The following is a 20,465-nucleotide window of genomic DNA, read 5'->3' on the forward strand; positions in this document are numbered from 1 at the left end:
GATGAAGCCTGGTCTCTCTCTTGGATGATATCCTGCTTTATATAGTTTGACAAATATAAGGCCCACACATGAACACTCCTAGAGCAGTATGCCGGTATTTACACCACAAGATTACAAAAAAAAACTTTCCAAACGTTGACACTTTAAAAAATAAAATGTATTAGCATCTCTAATGTGTATAAATAAAAACATATGAAACAATGCATATACTTATGTAATGAGCTGAACAATGACTGGATTATATGTGATACAAAGGTCAAGGAGCAGTCTTGTTTGTTTTTTTGCCAGTGTATGTCTGTGAGAAAAAAACTAATGTACCTTAATCAAGCATTTCAAACTATGCATACCTATAAGTTGCAACACTACATTCTGTCATAAGAATGAAACAAACAAGGAAAGGAGGGAAATCAAGAACAGCAATAGGGAAAAACATGGGGGGGAAAAAAATTGTGTTTTGCGATCCCTTTTGAGAAGCTTGCAAGACTGCTTAGCATCAATATATTGTTATGAAGTGTGTACTGGTTTTACTAACAATGTTGAGGCAAAAGCCACAACACTATACACACTGAACTGATCAATTTAAAGAGCGCACCTCAAAAGGACTTGATTTCACTTTAACGCATCAGGAGCTCCGCAGCTCCACAAATTCATTTAAAAGTGTCCTTTTTTATTAGCGGACCTGAAATCTTAGGGACCAAAAAACCTTCAGTTTTAATCCATGTATTAAAATGTTAAATATAAAGGAGAGATTACAAATTCAACAAATTCTAGAATTTCTCTGACAACTTGTGTTATTTTCTGTTTGTATTTGGGTTCGCCATTCCCTGCAATGACTTCCCTGTTGCAGGGCTAGAATACCAATGGGCCAGAGAATGGACGCTTTGTGGGGCCGTTGGAATTGGTCTAAAGGGGTCTACTGACAAAGGCAAAGAAAGGAAGGGACCTCTCTTCCTCTGTCACCCAATTAGTTGTATTTTGGTCATGCTCTTAGCACTCAATGGTGTTTAATGTGTCTTACTTAGTGACAAAAAAATATACACAAAGGACAAATACTATTTCTGAAAGCTGGCCAAAACATTGTCCTAGTAGAAGGTGAGAATCATTTTCTATTGAAAAGCATCAGATTTGTAACAGACCATAAAATCGAAACGGTTGACGACTGGAGGCACTGCCCTACAAAACCGCACAACCATGTGTGATACTGCCACAGACGAGTCGGTTTGAAGTTACACTGCGTGGACTTACATGAAATTGGCCTCATATAGTTACCCTCTCTGGTTTTTCTCCTAAATCGAAAAATATCACATCTGTAAAGGGGAGCACAACATCCAAGACAACAACTGCTTCAAAGTTCAAAAACAGAGTGGGGAGAGGGGATAAAAAAAAAAAAAAAGTGGCGTGTCTGCTTTAATACGCAGGTATGTGTGACAGTGAAGGTGTTATCATTGGCACCCAAGGATCATGGCGACCTCATTCAGCCTTGTGGAATGAAGGAACTACGTAGTAATAGTTGAACAATGGTCTCTGCTCCAACCCCAAGTCTTTAGAAGAGTGCAAAGATCCCCTTATTTTTCATGTGTGTTTTAGCCCTGATATATCCACGTGTGCACGTCCTAAAACTCGGAAAACTCCTTTGCGCATTTTTCCGTTACGGAAACGCGGATCTCCTCCTCCTCGTAGTCGTCGAAGTTGCTCGTGTCTCCAGCGCCTCGACACTTTGGTATGAACGGGGCTTCCACCTGACAACACAGAGAGCAGGACAACCAGGAGCGGAGTTAGAGTGTGGATTAGAGGAGACCAAGCCAGTACTTCAATGAGATTCTAATACTGCAAGAATTTTCAGATGCCTAGGTAATACCTCCTTTCAGCAAAATGCATTATGAAGTCATTCTAGTAAGTCAAATAGAAAACATTATGACACCATATAAAGACTATTGTTGTAAGATCACAATACTCAAGAAAGTGCTACTGGACACTAATAAAATACAGAGGCCTTGTCTGAATACCCGTACTTGTGTTAGGATTTTTGGCGATGTGAAAATAGAACGTTTTATAGTACGTGAAATTTAAAAATGTAGCATACTTTAAATCCCAGGATGTCATACTCATTTTGGCTTTTCATTTAGAATTCGCTGCACACTATTGAGGAAGAGAATAAGTATTTTCAGACCCACGTCTGTTTGACAACAGCTAATCAGAATAGGGGACATGCTCTGCAAAAATGTACGAATGGCGTGTGACAAGAGAGATTGTGCATGTAGATTATGCCTTCTCAGTATGGCTGAGTAGTATGTTGATATTTGTTGCTGAAATAGTATGTAGTATGATTAATACACAGTATGTCGTTTTAGTAATTAGTTGGCAAGAATTTGGCCAATGTGTTTCATAAAAGTTAGATGCTATAAAAAGCAATTCAACTTCGCATTGATTGTCCTCATCCTCCAACACAGCCTTGTATGTACCTTCCTCTCGTAGATGGCAATCCAGTCCGTTGTAGCGAACCACTTGTGTCCTTTGATGTCGTTGACGCCGTTCTTCAGGTTGCCGTAGCGTTTGGTCAGGTCCACCTGCAGCAGGTTCCTCAGCAGGTCCTTCAGGTCAGAGCTAAAGTGGGATGGGAAGCGGACCTACAGGGGGACACCGAGGTTTGTCTAAATGGTCATGTATTGAGAAATGTAAATTTGCTCCTAGTTGGACCTGTATAGTAAGTGATTAAAGACAGAAGAGGCTAAGCCAAAAGCAAGCCAAGCATTCATTGGGCAGCTAAAACCTCCTACTGAGTTTAAACTTACTCCATGAGAACATGACAGGTGTTCAAAATGTGTTAAAACCTGAGGTTAAATAGGTAGGCCATTTCAGACATGCTTAATGTAAAAATGGACTTGTCCATACCTTTCCAGACACAATCTTCTCATAGATCTGAATAGGCTGGTCAGCAAAGAAGGGAGGGTATCCAGCAGCCATCTCATATATAAGGACCCCCAGGGCCCACCAGTCCACTGCTTTGTTGTAGCCCTACACACAGCACAATGACAAATGTAGTTCACAGACACATATCTGTAATCTAAATTCATGGCAACAAACTAATGTTCCATGTCTTCAAATGTAGTAATTTAATGCACTGTGTGTGTGTGTGTGTGTGTGTGTGAGAGAGAGAGAGACAGACAGGACTCTCACCTTGCTGAGGATGATCTCGGGCGCCAGGTACTCTGGAGTTCCACACAACGTCCAGGTTCTGCCTTTTACCCTCTTGGCAAATCCAAAGTCTGTCACCTGACCACCAAGAACACGTACAGTCGGTAAAGCATCATAGCAGAGAAAACATAACCCATCATTTCTGCAAAGCACTTTGAGATATCAGCTGATGTAAGAAGGGCTTTAGAAATCCATTTGATTTGACATTGCAGTATACGCCATAGGCAGTGATGTGTCACACACAGTGCTCCAGTTGGGCCGGTGCTCACCGGTACACAGTACTGGCACCTCAAATGTTCTGTTTGAGAACAAGGATGCAAACTGGTGAGGGCCCAAAATGGTAACACAAAAATTCACTTGTATACATGAACAATCTGTGCGAGGAGCAAGAAAATTGGCTTATTTTCAGAGAATAACAAGTAATAAATACACATTTGAATAATCGCAACACTCCTAACTTTACAAACCACAATAGACAGAGAAAATTGTGTCCTGGGGTAGGGGGGAGTTGGGCTCTTTGGTCTGGTTTAAGGTTTATCATGACAGATAATGATAATCTGCCTCCCCAGACAGCAATACATAGGGCACTCTAAAAATCAGTTTTATTTTTTTGCCAAATTCTGTTCTTGGTTTAGCTTTTCCAGGTTTCAGAATTTTCAGAAAAACCAACAAAATGTTATGTTCTAAGTCCACAACCATGCTTAAAAACACATCAGGAGACCACATTTGAGGTCAAGAAATGTATTCATCTATGTGGGAGAGTAGTTGCCTTTTAATTCAATTGTGCATCAGCAAGAGCCTATTGTGTTTGGCTAGTAGCAGTGTTTCTGTAGCGGTGTTTCATGTGAACCTGATTGGTACAAATTTATCATGATATCATTCTACCAGCCAGGTAAGCCTACTTTGCAGACAATATTTAATTTGGAAGTTTTTTTTGGAAAGCCTTCAGAAATGTTTCAGCATGCTAACTGGCTACACAACACACACACAAGTTTTACTTCTTCAGAAAGTTGCAGGAAATGCAACTAATGCATTATTTTCAGGAATTACGAGTTCAATACCTTTAACTTCCTGTGCTCAGTCAATGATTTCAATATGAGACACAGACCCCTTCCCCTTTTTCTCTTCGTATCTACACGATTCACTTGGATGGCCCATTTTGAGATCAAAACGGTGAATATCGCCGAAAAGCGACGGGTTTGCATCCCTGTCAGTAGGCCTACCGGCATCCCTTATGCAACATTGGCTCTAAAATAAGAACCCTGGTGCTGTACAATGAAAATGATCCACTTGAAGCACTGGTCACGCATACCTGGATGTAGCCATGCTGATCGATTAGAAGGTTCTCAGGCTTCAGATCTCTGTAGATAAGGTCTAGTGAATGGAGGTACTCAAACGTCAGTACTATCTGGGCCGCGTAAAACCGTGCGTGCGGTTCACTGTGAAGGAAAGGGAGGAGAATCTGTTTAACTGATCATGTAGTAAGCGCAAAAATGTAATCGGAGTTGTAATTAACTACCAGCTATATGAGCACTGAATTTAAAATAAACAAACACACTCCCCTCTGTATTTATTTGGACAGTGAAGCGAAAACATTTAATGCACTTTATCTAGTCCCCCCCATTTGAAGGCGTCATAAGTATTTGGATTTCTGTTGTAGTGTATTCTGTTGGTACAAAAGTTACAACAACAAAAAAAGTACAAAAGTTTACTATTTGGTCCCATATTCCCAGCATGCAATGACGACGTCAAGGTTGTGACTCTACAAACTTGTTGGATGCATTTGCAGGATTATGTCGTGTGGTAGGTAGCCTGGTGGGTAGGAGCGTTGGGTCGGTAACCAAAAGATTGCTGGATCGAATCCCTGAGCCGACATCTGCCCCTGAGCAAGGCAGTTAACCCCGAAAAACAACTGGGCACCGATGACGTGGATATCGGTTAAGGCAAGCCCCCGGCACCTCTCTGACTCAGAGGAGTTGGGTTAAATGCGGAAGACACATTTATGTTGAATACATTCAGTTGTACAACTGGTATCCCCTTTCCCTTTCTCATTTTGGAGTCATTTTAATTGTAAATAAGAATAGAATATGTTTCTGAACACTTCTACAATAATGTGGATGCTACCATGATTACGGATAATCATTACTTTACAGCCTTATTTACAATAAACGTAACTCCAAAATAACACATTATTTAGAATTAATTTCTATTGGGCACAAAATAATCTGAAACACAACCAAAACAAACTGAAAACGCATCCAACAACTTTGTTGATTCACAAGCGTGATGTAGTCATTGCGTGCTAGGAATATGGGACCAAATACTCAACTTTTATTACTGAATTTTCTAAATACTTCCAACAACCTTCAAAATGGGGGGACTAGATACATAAAGTGCATTCATTTCTAAATGGTAAAACATATGTATGAAAATACCCTCATATAGAAAATACCCTCATATAGAACTTCTGATCTGAAATCTAATTCTGGAGAACAAAGCCAAAATGTTTTAAATTCACTGTCCCCAAAAATTACATAGATGAATGTAGGTAAAAATAAATGTTTCCCAAAACAATTTTCAATCAACAAATGGAAAATCTATAAACAACTTATAATCAACCAGATACTGTATTGATGAGCAGAACGTTCAGACGGACACTCACCTGAACCTTCCGATTCGTCTTAGATGTGAGAACATCTCTCCTCCTGGAACATACTCCATCACCATGTACAAATTGGAGTTGTCCTGTGGAGGGACAGACAGACATAAACAAATCCAGTCAGACCCTGAGGTAACTGAATAATAAAGAGGCCATATGTATTAAGCGTCTCATAGTGCTGGGATAAGCCCCCCGCCCCCCGTGGCCATTTAAATCAAATTCATTATGATCAAAAAGGAAAAATGAGCCCTAAAATCAGCACTCCTAGTTTGAGACGCTTGATTCATAGCCTCTGATCTCAATGGCCAGATTAAAAACACTGTATGCAGAAGGGAAAAAAACTGAACTGTACCTTGAAGGCATAATCAAGTCTGACGAGGAAGGGAAATGACACGGCCTGCAATATTCTCTTCTCATTTAGCGTGTGTTCTATTTGCTTGAGTTTCACCACCTACCAGACAAAGAAGTGATCATCAGACAACAGTCTTGACCGACAATTTAATTACAGTTTAATGATGGCATGACAAAGTTGTAGAGGTTTTTTTGGGGGGGTAGGGCTTTAGTCTTGTAATTACCAGACCATTTATGTTAGCCCGCGAGATCAGGAGGCTTGCGTGGCTAGGACAGCTTTTAGATTGCATTCCAGTAATCACATTTTTGTCACACGCGCCAAATACAACAGCTGTAGACCTTACCGTGAAATGCTTACTTACAAGCCCTTAACCAACAATGCAGTTCAAAAAATTGAGTTATGAAAATATTTACTAAATAAAAAAAATAAGATACAATAACGAGGCTATATACAGGGGGTACCGGTAGCGAGTCAATGTGTGGGGGTACAGGTTAGTCGAGGTAATTTGTACATGTACATAGGGGTAAAGTGACTATGCATATATAAACAGCGAGTAGCAGCAGTGTAAAAACAAAAGGGGGGGGGGGCTGACCATTTTTTGGCCCTTCCTCTGACACCGCCTAGTATATAGGTCCTGGATGGCAGGAAGCTTGGCCCTAGTGATGTACAGGGCCATACGCAATACCCTCTGTAGCGCCATACGGTCGGATGCCGACCAGTTGCCATACCAGGCGGTGATGCAACCGGTCAGGATGCTCTCGATGGTGCAGCCGTAGAACTTTGATCTGGGGACCCATGCCAAATCCCTGAGGGGGAAAAGGTGTTGTCATGCCCTCTTCACGACTGTCTTGGTATGTTTGGACCAGGATAGTTTGTGGGTGATGTAGACACCAAGGAGCTTGAAACTCTCGACCCGCTCCACTACAGCCCCGTCAATGTGGGCCTGTCAGCCCTCATTTACCTGTAGTCCACGATCAGCTCCTTTGTCTTGCTCACATTGAGGGAGAGGTTGGAAAGAGACTATGGTATTATAATCCAGACACTAACAGGTCAGATCATATCCGTGCATGTGATGGGAGGAACCACTGGAAGACATTACTGCCGGCTGGTACTAACATTACACAATCATACTTATGTTATGCCACCAGATAACATCTACAGCAGTGGTATTCAAAGTTGGGGTCGCAACCTTGCAGTGGCGTTGCCCAATAAAAAATTACAAATATTTGAGTACATGTTATTGTATGGAACAAGTCACAACATACATTTGAGAAAGATAATAAAAAAATAAATTTACTCAATAAAATTCTATTTGTTTTCTTTTAGTTTTGATAAGAGATAAATGTAATGAATTAAAAGGTATTTGTTGATGTAAAAATCGAAATGTACCGATTTTTAAGGTTGTGTCATTAGATTTGGGATGGGGTTGCGAGAAATTCTGGTGAAAAAAATGGGTTCCCGCTGGAAAAGTTTGAATACGACTGATCTACAGTGTTTTAATTAATTCTTGTCCCATTTTTTGTTTGATATTATTTTATTGGAGAGTGGAATTGCACACTATCTTTACTGTATTTTTGATACTTCATTTAGACGGGTACAAACAGCTGGGATGAGAGTAAGGAGGTAGACATAGGTGGGGGGGGGGGAAATCAGGGTTGAACCCAGGTCTTCAGTGGGGAGGCATGCATGTGCTTTCTGCCTAGAGTGATACCCACTTGACCAAGGCTTTGCACTTGTTGCCCCGTTTGATGCCCTAAAATAGCATCTCTTCATCCTCTTCCCATAGCAAGGCGATACATTGCCTTGTCAGCTCATACATGGGTTACCCGTCCTTGAAAAGGCCAGCTGTTTTCCACTGGGCACCAACCTTTTGCTTGTCCAGTATTTTCATGGCGAAGAACTGCTCTGTTCCTTTATGTTTGACCAGCATGACTCTTCCAAACGAGCCTGTACCGAGGGTCTTTAGCCTGTCAAAGTCATCTAGGCCCGTCGTGCTCTAGAATGGGTCACACAAAACACAGGGTGTGGATTACCTAATGGATATACCACAGCAGCAGTCCCAGGCTTTTACTCAGTTCAACTTAGATATTCCCCACATCCACGTCTCCTTTTCTATACACATTGGTGAAGGACTTTGGACCTTCTCCCCAATTCGTTTTAGAAGAAGGCAAAGAGATAGGATGTGAGGAATCACAGAAAGAATAAACGAGAAAGAGTCCCCAAACCCTGGATTTGTGGCTCCAACCTTAAAGAGCATTGAAAACATCTCACCTGTGGTGGACATTCCCATTTCCGTAAGAAGTCTTCTTTGGCTTTGGCTAGGAACTCTTTCACTGTATGGAAGAAAGATATACACAGGCACAATTAGCTAACAGGAAGGAATTGTCTGTCAACGCATGATTCATTCCTATTTATTGACTTGGGATTTGATTTGCATGGAGTGGGCAACAAAGTACAAAGGAAATCTTATGTGGAAATTGTAGAACAGTGACAGGGTATCAATTGTAACAAAATCAGTATGAAATTTAATTCAATGGAGACGAAGACTGCTAAGGTCTAACTAACCGAACTCCTATCTGCATTTTACATCCACAAAATACATGTACGGAGAAGGGGGGGGGACAACAACATCAAAACGTTTGTTTGTAGTGATACAAAAAAACACACCAACCAAGACTGGCAGTCTAAGTAAGAAGTGATGCCAAGAGCTCCATTTCTCTTTTTTTAAATAGATAGGGGGATGTAAGAATTCACTAAGACAGGTGAAGAGGCTGGGCTCTCTCGAAGCATGCAGAACTCTTGTGCATCACTTTCTTTCTGCACTGACTGTGCATTAGGGCCCAATACTGTTCACGGGAAGGCTTTAACACTCAGCGTATTATATACAGAATTGTTTTTGACAAGCAAGAACAAACCAAAACACATGGAAAAACACAGCAGACAGGAGATATCCAGAATGACAGAATGCAGATGACAAAAACAGAGGTTGAGGTAATGGTTTTGACAGAACCTAGATCGAAGCATATACTGAACCACTACTACAAGCCAAGCTTGGGTTCATTTACAATAGAATCAATGTGTGCAAGGTTTCGGACTTCTGTCATTTTGGGAATCTAGTGGAAGAATGGGCATACCAAAAGTCTCTATAGATCACCCAAGGATTTGCAGGAACAATGTGGAAGGGATGATGTGGAAGAAAGAGACGAGAGAGAGAGAGAGAGAGAGAGAGAGAGAGAGAGAGAGAGAGAGAGTGCATAAATCTAAGAAGTATATCAGATCAACAAACATGGACCATATGCAGTGAAGAACAATAGAAGATGACAACGAAGGAAAGAAAAAGACAGTATTAGAGACTAGAGGTCGACCGATTAATCGGAATGGCCGATTAATTAGGGCCGATTTCAAGTTTTCATAACAATCGGACATCGGTATTTTTGGACACCGATTTGGCCGACTATTTTTTTTTAACACCTTTATTTAACTAGGCAAGTCAGTTATGAACACATTCTTATGTTCAATGACGGCCTAGGAACGGTGGGTTAACTGCCTTGTTCAGGGGCAGAACAACAGATTTTTACCTTGTCAGCTAGGGGATTCAATCTTGCAACCTTACGGTTAACTAGTCGAACGCTCTAACCACCTGCTTCACATTGCACTCCACGAGGAGCCTGCTTGTTACGCGAATGCAGTAAGGAGCCACGGTAAGTTGCTAGCTAGCATTAAACTTCTTATAAAAAACAATTAATCAATCATAATCACTAGTTAACTACACATGGTTGATGATATTACTAGTTTATCTAGCCTGTCCTGCGTTGCATATAATCAATGCGGTGCTCATTCGCGAAAAAGGACTGTCGTTGCTCCAACGTGTACCTAACCATAAACATCAATGCCTTTCTTAAAATCAATACACAAGTATATATTTTTAAACCTGCATATTTAGTTAATATTGCCTGCTAACATGAATTTCTTTAAACTAGGAAAATTGTGTCACTTCTCTTGCAACAGAGTCAGGGTATATGCAGCAGTTTGGGCAGCCTGGCTCGTTGCGAACTGTGTGAAGATTATTTCTTCCTAACAAAGACAGCCAACTAAGCCAAATGGGGGAAGATTTAACAAAAGCGCATTTGCGAAAAAAGCACAATCGTTGCACGACTGTACCTAACCATAAACATCAATGCCTTTCTTAAAATCAATACACAGAATTATTGATTTTTAAACCTGCATATTTAGCTAAAAGAAATCCAGTTTAGCAGGCAATATTAACCAGGTGAAATTGTGTCACTTCTCTTGCGTTCATTGCACGCAGAGTCAGGGTATATGCAACAGTTTGGGCCTCCTGGCTTGTTGCGAACTAATTTGCCAGAATTTTACGTAATTATGACATAACATTGAAGGTTGTGCAATGTAACAGGAATATTTAGAATTATGGATGCCACCCGTTAGATAAAATACGGAATGGTTCCGTATTTCACTGAAAGAATAAACGTTTTGTTTTTGAGATGATAGTTTCCGGATTCGACCATATTAATGACCTTAGGCTTGTATTTCTGTGTGTTATTATGTTATAATTAAGTCTATGATTTGATAGAGCACTCTGACTGAGCGATGGTAGGCACCAGCAGGCTCGTAAGCATTCATTCAAACAGCACTTTCGTGCGTTTTGCCAGCAGCTCTTCGCAATGCTTCAAGCATTGCGCTGTTTATGACTTCAAGCCTATCAACTCCCAAGATTAGGCTGGTGTAACAGATGTGAAATGGCTAGCTAGTTAGCGGGGTGCGCGCTAATAGCGTTTCAAACGTCACTCGCTCTGAGACTTGGAGTAGTTGTTCCCCTTGCTCTGCATGGGTAACGCCGCTTCGAGGGTGGCTGTTGTCGATGTGTTCCTGGTTCGAGCCCAGGTAGGAGCGAGGAGAGGGAAGGAAGCTATACTGTTACACTGGCAATACTAAAGTGCCTATAAGAACATCCAATAGTCAAAGGTATATGAAATACAAATCGTATAGAGAGAAATAGTCTATAATTCCTATAATAACTACAGCTTCTTACCTGGGAATATTGAAAACTCATGTTAAAAGGAACCACCAGCTTTCATATGTTGTCATGTTCTGAGCAAGGAACTTAAACGTTAGCTTTTTTACATGGCACATATTGCACTTTTACTTTCTTCTCCAACACTTTGTTTTTGCATTATTTAAACCAAATTGAACATGTTTCATTATTTATTTGAGGCTAAATTGATTTTATTGTTGTATTATATTAAGTTAAAATAAGTGTTCATTCAATATTGTTGTAATTGTCATTATTACAACAACAACAAAAAATATATAATAAATTGGCCGATTAATCGGTATCGTTTTTTTGGTCCTCCAATAAATCGGTATCGGCGTTGAAAAATCATAAATCGGTCGACCTCTATTAGAGACAGAGAGAAAGAGTTGTCATTCTTCTTCTGGAATTCAGTTTGACAAAGAAAAACACAAGACGACTAATTAGAATGTTTGTTAATGACTCCAGTGGATAAGAAAGTTACAACAGACATGACTAGAATGGCAAATTCTGTACAAATACAAAGATGTAGCAAACAGAAAAAGGCTTCAATAATTGTGCAGTTCTTTTTATATAGGCTACAGTGTGTTGAACCACTAAAAATCCCACATTACCCTGGTAGACTATACTGTATATGATTTTTTGTTTGTTTTAATTAACACATTTATATAGTGTATTCAGACCCTTTAATCAGTACATTGTTGAAACACCTTTGGCAACAGTTACAGCCTCAAGTCTTCTTGGGTATGATGCTATAAGCTTGGCACACCTGTATTTGGGGAGTTTCTCCCATTCTTCTCTGCAGATCCTCTCAAGCTCTGTCAGGTTGGATGGGGAGCGTTGCTGCACAGCTATTTTCAGGTCTCTCCAGAGACTTGTCCCAAAGCAACCCCTGAGTTGTCTTGTCTGTGTGCTTAGGGTCTTTGCCCCCCAGTATGAGGTCCTGAGCGCTCTGGAGAATGTTTTCATCAAGAATCTCTCTGTACATCATTCCCTCGATCCTGACTCGTCTCCCAGTCACTTCCCGCTGAAAAACTTTTGGTACCATTCCCTAGATCTGTGGCTCAACATAATCCTGTCTCGGAGCTCTACGGACAATTCCTTCGACCTCATGGCTTGGTTTTTGCTCTGACATTCACTGTCAACTGTGGGACCTTATATAGACAAATAATGTCCAATCAATTGAATTTTCCACAGGTGGACTCCAATCAAGTTGTAGAAATATCTCAAGGATGACCAATGGAAACTGGATGCACCTGAGCTCAATTTCAAGTCTCATAGCAATGGGTCTGAATACCTATGTAAATAAGGTATGTTTTTTTATTTGTAATATTTGAAAATAATTCTACAAAACCTTTTCGCTTTGTCATTATGGGGTAGTGTGTGTAGATTGAGGATTTTTTATTTATTTAATACATTTTAGAATAAGGCTGTAACGTAACAAAATGTGGAAAAAGCCAAGGGGTCTCAATACTTTCTGAATGCACTGTATGACCACCTAGCTAATGTAAATGTTTACATAATCAGAGCTGGTTATTGTTCACTTTACTGAATGTGATCCCGTTTAAAAGACATAAGCTAGGTGTCCAGTATTGTACACCACAGTACAGTTTTTAGAGATGAGCACCACTAAGTTCATATTTTTAGAACATGGTTGGTTAATGCAAGATTTTCCATTTTTTTTAAATGTGCCTAACATGTTTAACAACATGGAAGGTTGTGACGTGGAACAGTGAAACAAGGCTCAGAATTCAGTGTCAGAATTAGCCTACCTCCCTACCTCTTTCCCTCCCTGTCAAACTGGGAGTGTTTTTACATCTCCCAAGAGCCAAGCCAAGACAACGAGTCGGAGTTGGTGAGGAGGTTAGTGCAACACACACATGGGCTATTATCAGGAACCAGGTTGCCGGCCCTGTAAACAGCAATAGGGCAGACAAATCTGTAGCAGCAGCAGCAGTTGAGGGCACTGTGGCTTAGACAGGTTTAACACCAGAAGGTTGAGAGACTGGGGCTCATGTTATGTCAAAACAGACAGGAAAACAGACAGCACAGCACAGGCTTTTGGTTGCACTGATCAGATCAAAGAACACCGCTTGCTTCCTGAAACTGGAAAGATAGCTGTGGCTGACCAGGTTCCTGTGCCTCTGCCTGGTCTCTTCCAACACTTCAGTAAATGTCATATGAACAGATTAACAGCATTGTAAAGTGACAAAGCTTTTAAACGACCTAGATACATTACTACCTACCATAAATGTTCAAATTTGGCTGTACATTTATCAAAAGTGAAGTAGATGGAACAGCATATATCCAAACTCACAAGTCAGTGGCATTTCCCAGACTAACTTGCGTAAGATTAGTTTGCAAGCAGTTCACACACATTCAGATCTGAACACAAACCAACGCCTCAAACTTCCTGACTGTATAGGACTTCATGGGGAAACATTTCAAATGTATCAAGTCATGCAGTGAGTGCATTGATTATCAGCATACATATGTCAAAGTGTACCACTGCAAATGAATAGTCCCAGGGCTAGTTGCGTCAAAGCTTGTAATTCCCCTTATCCTCTTACGAAGGTCTGGTGACAAGCTGTTCCAGTCAATGACAAACTGTGCTGTGTGTGTGTGTGTGTGCGTGTGCATGTAGAACTGCACATCACTAAGATTAAACAGACTCTAAACCAAAATGACTTGTGAGATAAATCACTTGGGAAGGTTGTATTACGGGCCTGGTTTTATGAATGGCAAGTGGGCATTTGTCATTTCTTCACCATATTTGGTCACTGTTTAGAGGAGCGCTAGAGAGTACTGTAGAGGGAAAGCTGTATATATATACAGCGCCTCAAGACTGAGATGTGGAGGCACTGATAATTGAAACCCCATACTTATTAAACTACTTAGCATTATTGTGGTTAATCTAACATGACATTTGTAAATAGTTTAGGAGTGGAGTGTACTTCTGGTTGCTAATGATCTATCACACTTGTAAGATTACAAAATTAGCTAGCCAAAAACTCCAATCTGCAAACGCAATATCAAAACAACAGGCCTCATAGGCTATGGGACTAACACACGTCAGATAGTCAAGCCTTTGGCTGGCTATGCTACAGTACTGTAGCTGGCATTGAACGTTACTCTGGCTTGGTGATGTCTCACGGGCCTGGTGGTGGCTCACTAACGCTGATATACAGCTAGCTCTCACTGACGTTAGCTAGGTAGACAACATCATAGCGAAAGTGCTAAAACAACCCGCTAGCTAATGTCAGTAGCTAGTTAGGCCTCTGGATCAGGTTGTAACTATTTAGTTACACATCCCTTGTACTGTAGCTAGTGATCTAGCTGGGATTAATTCACAAACCAATTACTATAAATTACCGTCGATAGCAAAATATAGGGGCGAGGGTGTAATTCATGTAAATGTTTACAACATCAGCGATACATTTGCGTGTGCGCCCTCCCGATGTTGTCCATAGAAAAAAATCGAATGTGCTAATGTTAGCTTACTAACTGGGTAGTTAGCTAACTTTAGCTAGTAAAGATAATGCTCCACGACCGCCCCAACTCACCGCTCTCCAGCTCGTTGCCTTTCTTGGCGGTAGCAGCGTTTCCCATCGTATGGAAGACACGGCGATCGCTCAGACTGCGGGAGATGGTGGTAGCTAGCTACAGCTGTTGTTGAGTGGTGTTCCCCTTGTAGGCAAAATCGTTAATTTGGAACTATATAGAGAAATTTAATTGATAACGTTACAGCCAAATATGAAAGAAGGAGCCCAAATCCCTGTTCACCACCCCCCTTCTTTAGATATTCCCCTTCCTGGCTCTTCTCTATCTCGCTGACATGCAGCTAGCGGTCACTGCTCTCACACTTCTCCCCCCAAGCGTTCACTGTTGATTGCTTGGTCAAAGACCTTCTATGTGAAGAGATGGGATATCGCACTCAATCTGCTTCCGCCTTTACTAAAGGCTTTTAGTTAGAGGCTTGTGAGTTGGTCCAGGGGAGAACGACTGCCCCCTCTCACTGAAGCCACAGAAATTCAAGGCCGACCGTGGTACTGCAGGCATTGTTTGCAGAAAACAGGATCCCCCATTATAGTGAATGTAAAAATGGCATTCTCAATCTTCTTGGTCAATCCTCGTGTAAATACAAAAATACACCAGTGAACTGATTATAAAAGACATCTCACACAGAAGACGTTATAACGATAATTAAGTTGCTAATGGCAGACTGCAGTACCCCGGTCTGCCTTCAACATCACTTTCAACATTGCTCTAATAATACGGGTTAACCCACTTGGTGGGAATTGTAACTTTTCAAAATGATTAAATTATCTTTGGTTACGTGGCTCATATAGCAAGGACCGCTACAGTATGATCTAATACAGCTAACCCTTTAGCTAAATAGCTGTGGTAACTACAATACATGGGCATAAGTATGTGGACACCTACTCGTCGAACATCTCATTCCAAAATCATGAGCAATATTATAGAATTGGTCCCCCCTTAATAATAGCCTCCACTCTTTTGGGAAGGATTGCCCCTAGATGTTGGAACATTGCTGCGGGGACTTGCTTCCATTCAGTCACTACAGTCCCTGGTTCGAATCCAGGCTGTATCACCGTGATTGGGAGTCCCATAGGGTGGCGCACAATTGGCCCAGCATTGTCCAGGTTTGGCAAGGATAGGCCGTCATTGTAAATAAGAATTTGTTCTTAACTGACTTGTCTAGTTAAATAAAGGTTAAAAAAAAGCCTTAGTGAGGTCGCCCACTGATGTTGTCAATTAGGCCTGGCTCGCAGTCGGCATTCCAATTCATCCCAAAGGTGTTCGATGGGTTGAGGTCAGGGCTCTGTGCAGACAAATCAAGTTCTTCCACACCGATCTCGACAAACCATTTCTGTATGGACCTCGCTTTGTGCGCTGCGGCATTGTCATGCTAAAACAGGAAAGGGCCTTCCCCAAAACTGTTGCCACAAAGTTGGAAGCACAGAATCGTCTAAATGTCATTGTATGCTATAGCGTTAAGATTTCCCTTCACTGGAACTAAAGGGCCTAGCCCGAAACATGAAAAACAGCCCCAGACCATTATTCCTTCTCCACCAAACTTTACAGTTGGCACTATGCATTGGGGTAGGTAGCGTTCTGGCATCTACCAAACCGAGATCCGTCTGTCGAATTGCCAGATGGTGAAGCGTGATTCATCACTCCAGAGAGTGATGAAGCTTTACACCACTTCAGCCAATGCTTGACATTGCACATTGTGATTTTAGTCTTGTGTGCGGCTGCTCGGCCATGGAAACCCATTTCATGAAGCTCCCAACGAACAGTTCTTGTGCTGACGTTGCTTCCAGAAGCAGCTTGGAACTGCGGCTCCTAAATGTTGCCACTTCAAAATAACAGCACTTACAGTTGACGGGGCAGCTCTACCAGGGCAGAAATTTGACGAACTGACTTGTTGGAAAGGTGGCATCCTATGACGGTGCCACATTGAACGTCACAGAGCTCTTCAGTAAGGTCATTTTACATATACAGAAAATATACACTGTATTGGCAAGACATTCTATATAACAAAAAGTATTAAGATCTGAACATGATAAAGATCTGAGAAAGAGGAAAAATGCTGCAAAATGACTCACTCTTCAGTCTCCATTGACTTGCAATGGATTTGATTATACTGCATATGTGCATGTGTGTTTGAGAGAGAGTGTGTGTGGATTTCTTTAGATATTGTTTATATATAAATTGGTCTACATACCAACAAATATTAAGATCTGATCATTTGAACATGTATTCAAATGTGTAAATGTGTCCAAAGACTAAATATAGTACCATACAGAAAGGGATGTATTTCACAAACAACAATGAGTTGATCATATAGGGAACAATACTATACATTTTAAACAGTTTAATTCTGAGAAAAAAATAAGAAACCCTCATACCACTCTTGATAGTATCACTGCTCTTTAATAAGCTTTACGTATCGGCCTCACGGCTTTGTTTTTTCTCATTTAATTCAACTGTTACCATGCACCGGCAAAAAAGAAAGCTCAGATGTGCGAGTACCTTCTGAATTTTGAAAAACAGTTTAATTCTAAATTGTATTTCAAAATAGATACAGTACCAGTCCAAAGTTTGTACACACATACTCATTCAAGGGTTTTTCTTTATTTTAACTATTTTCTACATTGTAGAATAATAGTGAAGATATTAGACCGGTGGAAGTCTGTCCTTTGGTCTGATGAGCCCAAATTTGCGATTTTAGGTTCCAATCGCCCTGTTTTTGTGAAACGCAGAGTAGTTGAACGGATGATCTCTGCATGTGTAGTTCCCACCGTGAAGCATGGAGGAGGAGGTGTGATGGTGTGGGGGTGCTTTGCTGGTGACACTGTTGGTGATTTATTTAGTATTCAAGGCACACTTAATCAGCATGGCTACCACAGCATTCTGCAGCGATACGCCATACCATCTGGTTTGCGCTTAGTGAGACTATCATTTGTTTTTCAACATGACAATGACCCAACACACCTACAGGCTTTGTAATTTATTTATTTATTTATTTATTTCACCTTTATTTAGGTAGGCTAGTTGAGAACAAGTTCTCATTTTCAACTGCGACCTGGCCAAGATAAAGCATAGCAATTCGACACATACAACAACACAGAGTTACACATGGAATAAACAAAACATAGTCAATAATACAGTAGAAAAAAAAAGAAAAAAAGTCTATATACAGTGAGTGCAAATGGGGTAAGATAAGGGAGTTAAGGCAATAAATAGGCCATGGTGGCAAAGTAATTACAATATAGCAATTAAACACTGGAATGGTAGATGTGCAGAAGATGAATGTGCAAGTAGAGATACTGGGGTGCAAAGGAGCAAGATAAATAAATAAATACAGTATGGGGATGAGGTAGATAGATGGGCTGTTTACAGATGGGCTATGTACAGGTGCAGTGATCTGTGAGCTGCTCTGACAGCTGGTGCTTAAAGCTAGTGAGGGAGATATGAGTCTCCAGCTTCAGTGATTTTTGCAGTTCGTTCCAGTCATTGGCAGCAGAGAACTGGAAGGAAAGGCGACCAAAGGAGGAATTGGCTTTGGGGGTGACCAGTGAGATATACCTGCTGGAGCGTGTGCTACGAGTGGGTGCTGCTATGGTGACCAGTGAGCTGAGATAAGGCGGGGCTTTACCTAGCAGAGACTTGTAGATAACCTGTAGCCAGTGGGTTTGGCGACGAATATGAAGCGAGGGCCAACCAACGAGAGCGTACAGGTCGCAGTGGTGGGTAGTGTATGGGGCTTTGGTGACAAAACAGATGGCACTGTGATAGACTGCATCCAATTTGTTGAGTAGAGTGTTGGAGGCTATTTTATAGATGACATCGCCAAAGTCGAGGATCGGTAGGATGGTCAGTTTTACGAGGGTATAATTGGCAGCATGAGTGAAGGATGCTTTGTTGCGATATAGGAAGCCGATTCTAGATTTAATTTTGGATTGGAGATGCTTAATGTGAGTCTGGAAGGAGAGTTTATAGTCTAACCAGACATCTAGGTATTTGTAGTTGTCCACATATTCTAAGTCAGAGCCTTCCAGAGTAGTGATACTGGACGGGCGGGCAGGTGCGGGCAGTGATCGATTGAATAGCATGCATTTAGTTTTACTTGCATTTAAGAGCAGGCCTATTTGACCAAGAAGGAGAGTGATGGAGTGCTGCATCAGATGACCTGGCCTCCACAATCACCCGACCTCAACTCAGTTGAGATGGTTTGGGATGAGTTGGACCACAGAGTGAAGGAAAAGCAGCCAACAAGTGCTCAGCATATGTGGGAACTCCTGTTGGAAAAGCATTCCAGGTGTAGCTGGTTGAGAGAATGCCAAGAGTGTGTCAAGGCAAAGGGTGGCTATATTTTGATTTGTTTAACACTTTTTGGGTTACTACATGATTCCATATGTTTTATTTCATAGTTTTGATGTCTTCACTATTATTCTACAATGTAGAAAATAGTAAAAAAAATTGAAAAACACTTGAATTAATAGGTGTGTCCAAACTTTTGACTGTTACTGGATGGTGAAGTAATTTTAATGATTCTTTCAAATGTTCTCAAAATCCCAACTTTGATTGACACTGTAAGTATGATAGATCATTGCAATCTTAATATTTAAATTTGGCCTGTCTAGACACTTGAACGATGTTGACACCAAATTTGATGGATTTACACCAAACAGAATTTGTGCTGTGGCGCATTTTGATATTGTACTGTACATAGTTAGAGGATTTGAATGGGTGATGTGTTACTGATGTCAATACAGTGCATGGAATGTGCAATAAGGGACAAAACACAGAGCATTAAGTAATCCATTTGAACATTCTAGAGCAGTCAACATACTCAAATGTGTAATGTCATAATGGGCCATGTTTTCAAATCAGGATGTCCTTGAATTCAAGTTGTTATTTGTCACTCATATATCACTTTTTATGATCAGCTGTCACCTCATATTTCAATATTCCAAGTTCCTTCCACAATTTGATTTGAACATAAACATTGAAAAAGCTGAAGTTATGAGCAATTCATCAGCCCATCTCTGACTGTCATTGAGCGATTCTTTCCCTTTTGTCGTAAATGTAGTAGTAGCAATAGTAGTAGAAGTTGTAGTAGGTTTCATTGGTTTCTCGCGGTCATAGACTGAATTGTACACCAATTCACTGTCATGACATCAATCATATATAATTATCAAATAGTAAAATCCTAAACCAACATAACACTTAATATAATGTTAAAATATGCAATATATACAAAACAACATTATTACAATGACAAGGTTTGGGTGGTAGCTTTAGTAAATACATCTTTAGAGTCCTTAGGGAGCCATTTCTAAGGCTTCTGGGCTATATGGTGCGTGCATTGATCAGTTTAGTGTGGAATGGGATGGGAGAGTTCTGATAACAGCCTGTGCGTGTCATGGGAGTGTTACGTTTTTGGCTGTTGCAGGTTGCCCATCCTGCTCTCCAAGGACATGATTACGAGGGTTTCGATGGTTTCCCGGTAGCCTGTCCAGAATTATTCTGCAGGCTCTCTTCTGGACACGTTCCAGCTGAGCAGTCTGGGTTTGAGGCCAGGCGGGGACAGCATACTCCAGAACTGGTCTTATGTAACCCATGTAGATGAACAGTAGGCCTGCTGTAGCTACAGAGAAACATTTAATGTGCTTGTGGAG

General features: G+C 40.9%; 1 protein-coding gene across 2 annotated transcripts; it reads right to left on the reverse strand.

Annotated features, from left to right (window-relative positions):
- Positions 1-12: 12 nt before the first annotated feature.
- Positions 13-15,171, reverse strand: prkacbb (protein kinase, cAMP-dependent, catalytic, beta b). Of its 2 annotated transcripts, XM_014191049.2 has the most exons (11): positions 14,820-15,171; positions 9,341-9,349; positions 8,478-8,539; positions 8,074-8,202; positions 6,207-6,305; positions 5,858-5,940; positions 4,508-4,634; positions 3,178-3,273; positions 2,893-3,015; positions 2,463-2,627; positions 13-1,739 (listed from the first exon to the last, which is right to left on the reverse strand). In XM_014191049.2, the coding sequence occupies exons 1-11, from the start codon at positions 14,863-14,865 to the stop codon at positions 1,614-1,616; spliced, it is 1,065 nt and encodes a 354-aa protein (XP_014046524.1). In that variant the 5' UTR covers positions 14,866-15,171; the 3' UTR covers positions 13-1,613. The 2 variants fall into 2 exon arrangements, with proteins under 2 accessions (XP_014046524.1, XP_014046526.1); XM_014191051.2 differs by lacking the exon at positions 9,341-9,349 and having other exon boundaries at positions 14,820-15,169.
- Positions 15,172-20,465: the final 5,294 nt, after the last annotated feature.

This window comes from Salmo salar, chromosome ssa03, assembly GCF_905237065.1.
Source record: "Salmo salar chromosome ssa03, Ssal_v3.1, whole genome shotgun sequence".
NCBI classification, from domain to species: Eukaryota; Metazoa; Chordata; class Actinopteri; order Salmoniformes; family Salmonidae; genus Salmo; species Salmo salar.

Excerpts from the sequence above, each read along its gene's own strand:
- prkacbb (XM_014191049.2), bottom strand. The coding sequence starts at position 14,865 with ATGGGAAACGCTGCTACCGCCAAGAAAGGCAACGAGCTGGAGAGCG. Across the intron at positions 4,635-5,857 it reads AGACGAATCGGAAGGTTCAG|TGAACCGCACGCACGGTTTT; the intron begins GTGAGTGTCCGT and ends TTTCCTTCACAG. Across the intron at positions 3,274-4,507 it reads ATCAGCATGGCTACATCCAG|GTGACAGACTTTGGATTTGC; the intron begins GTATGCGTGACC and ends CTTGGTGGTCAG.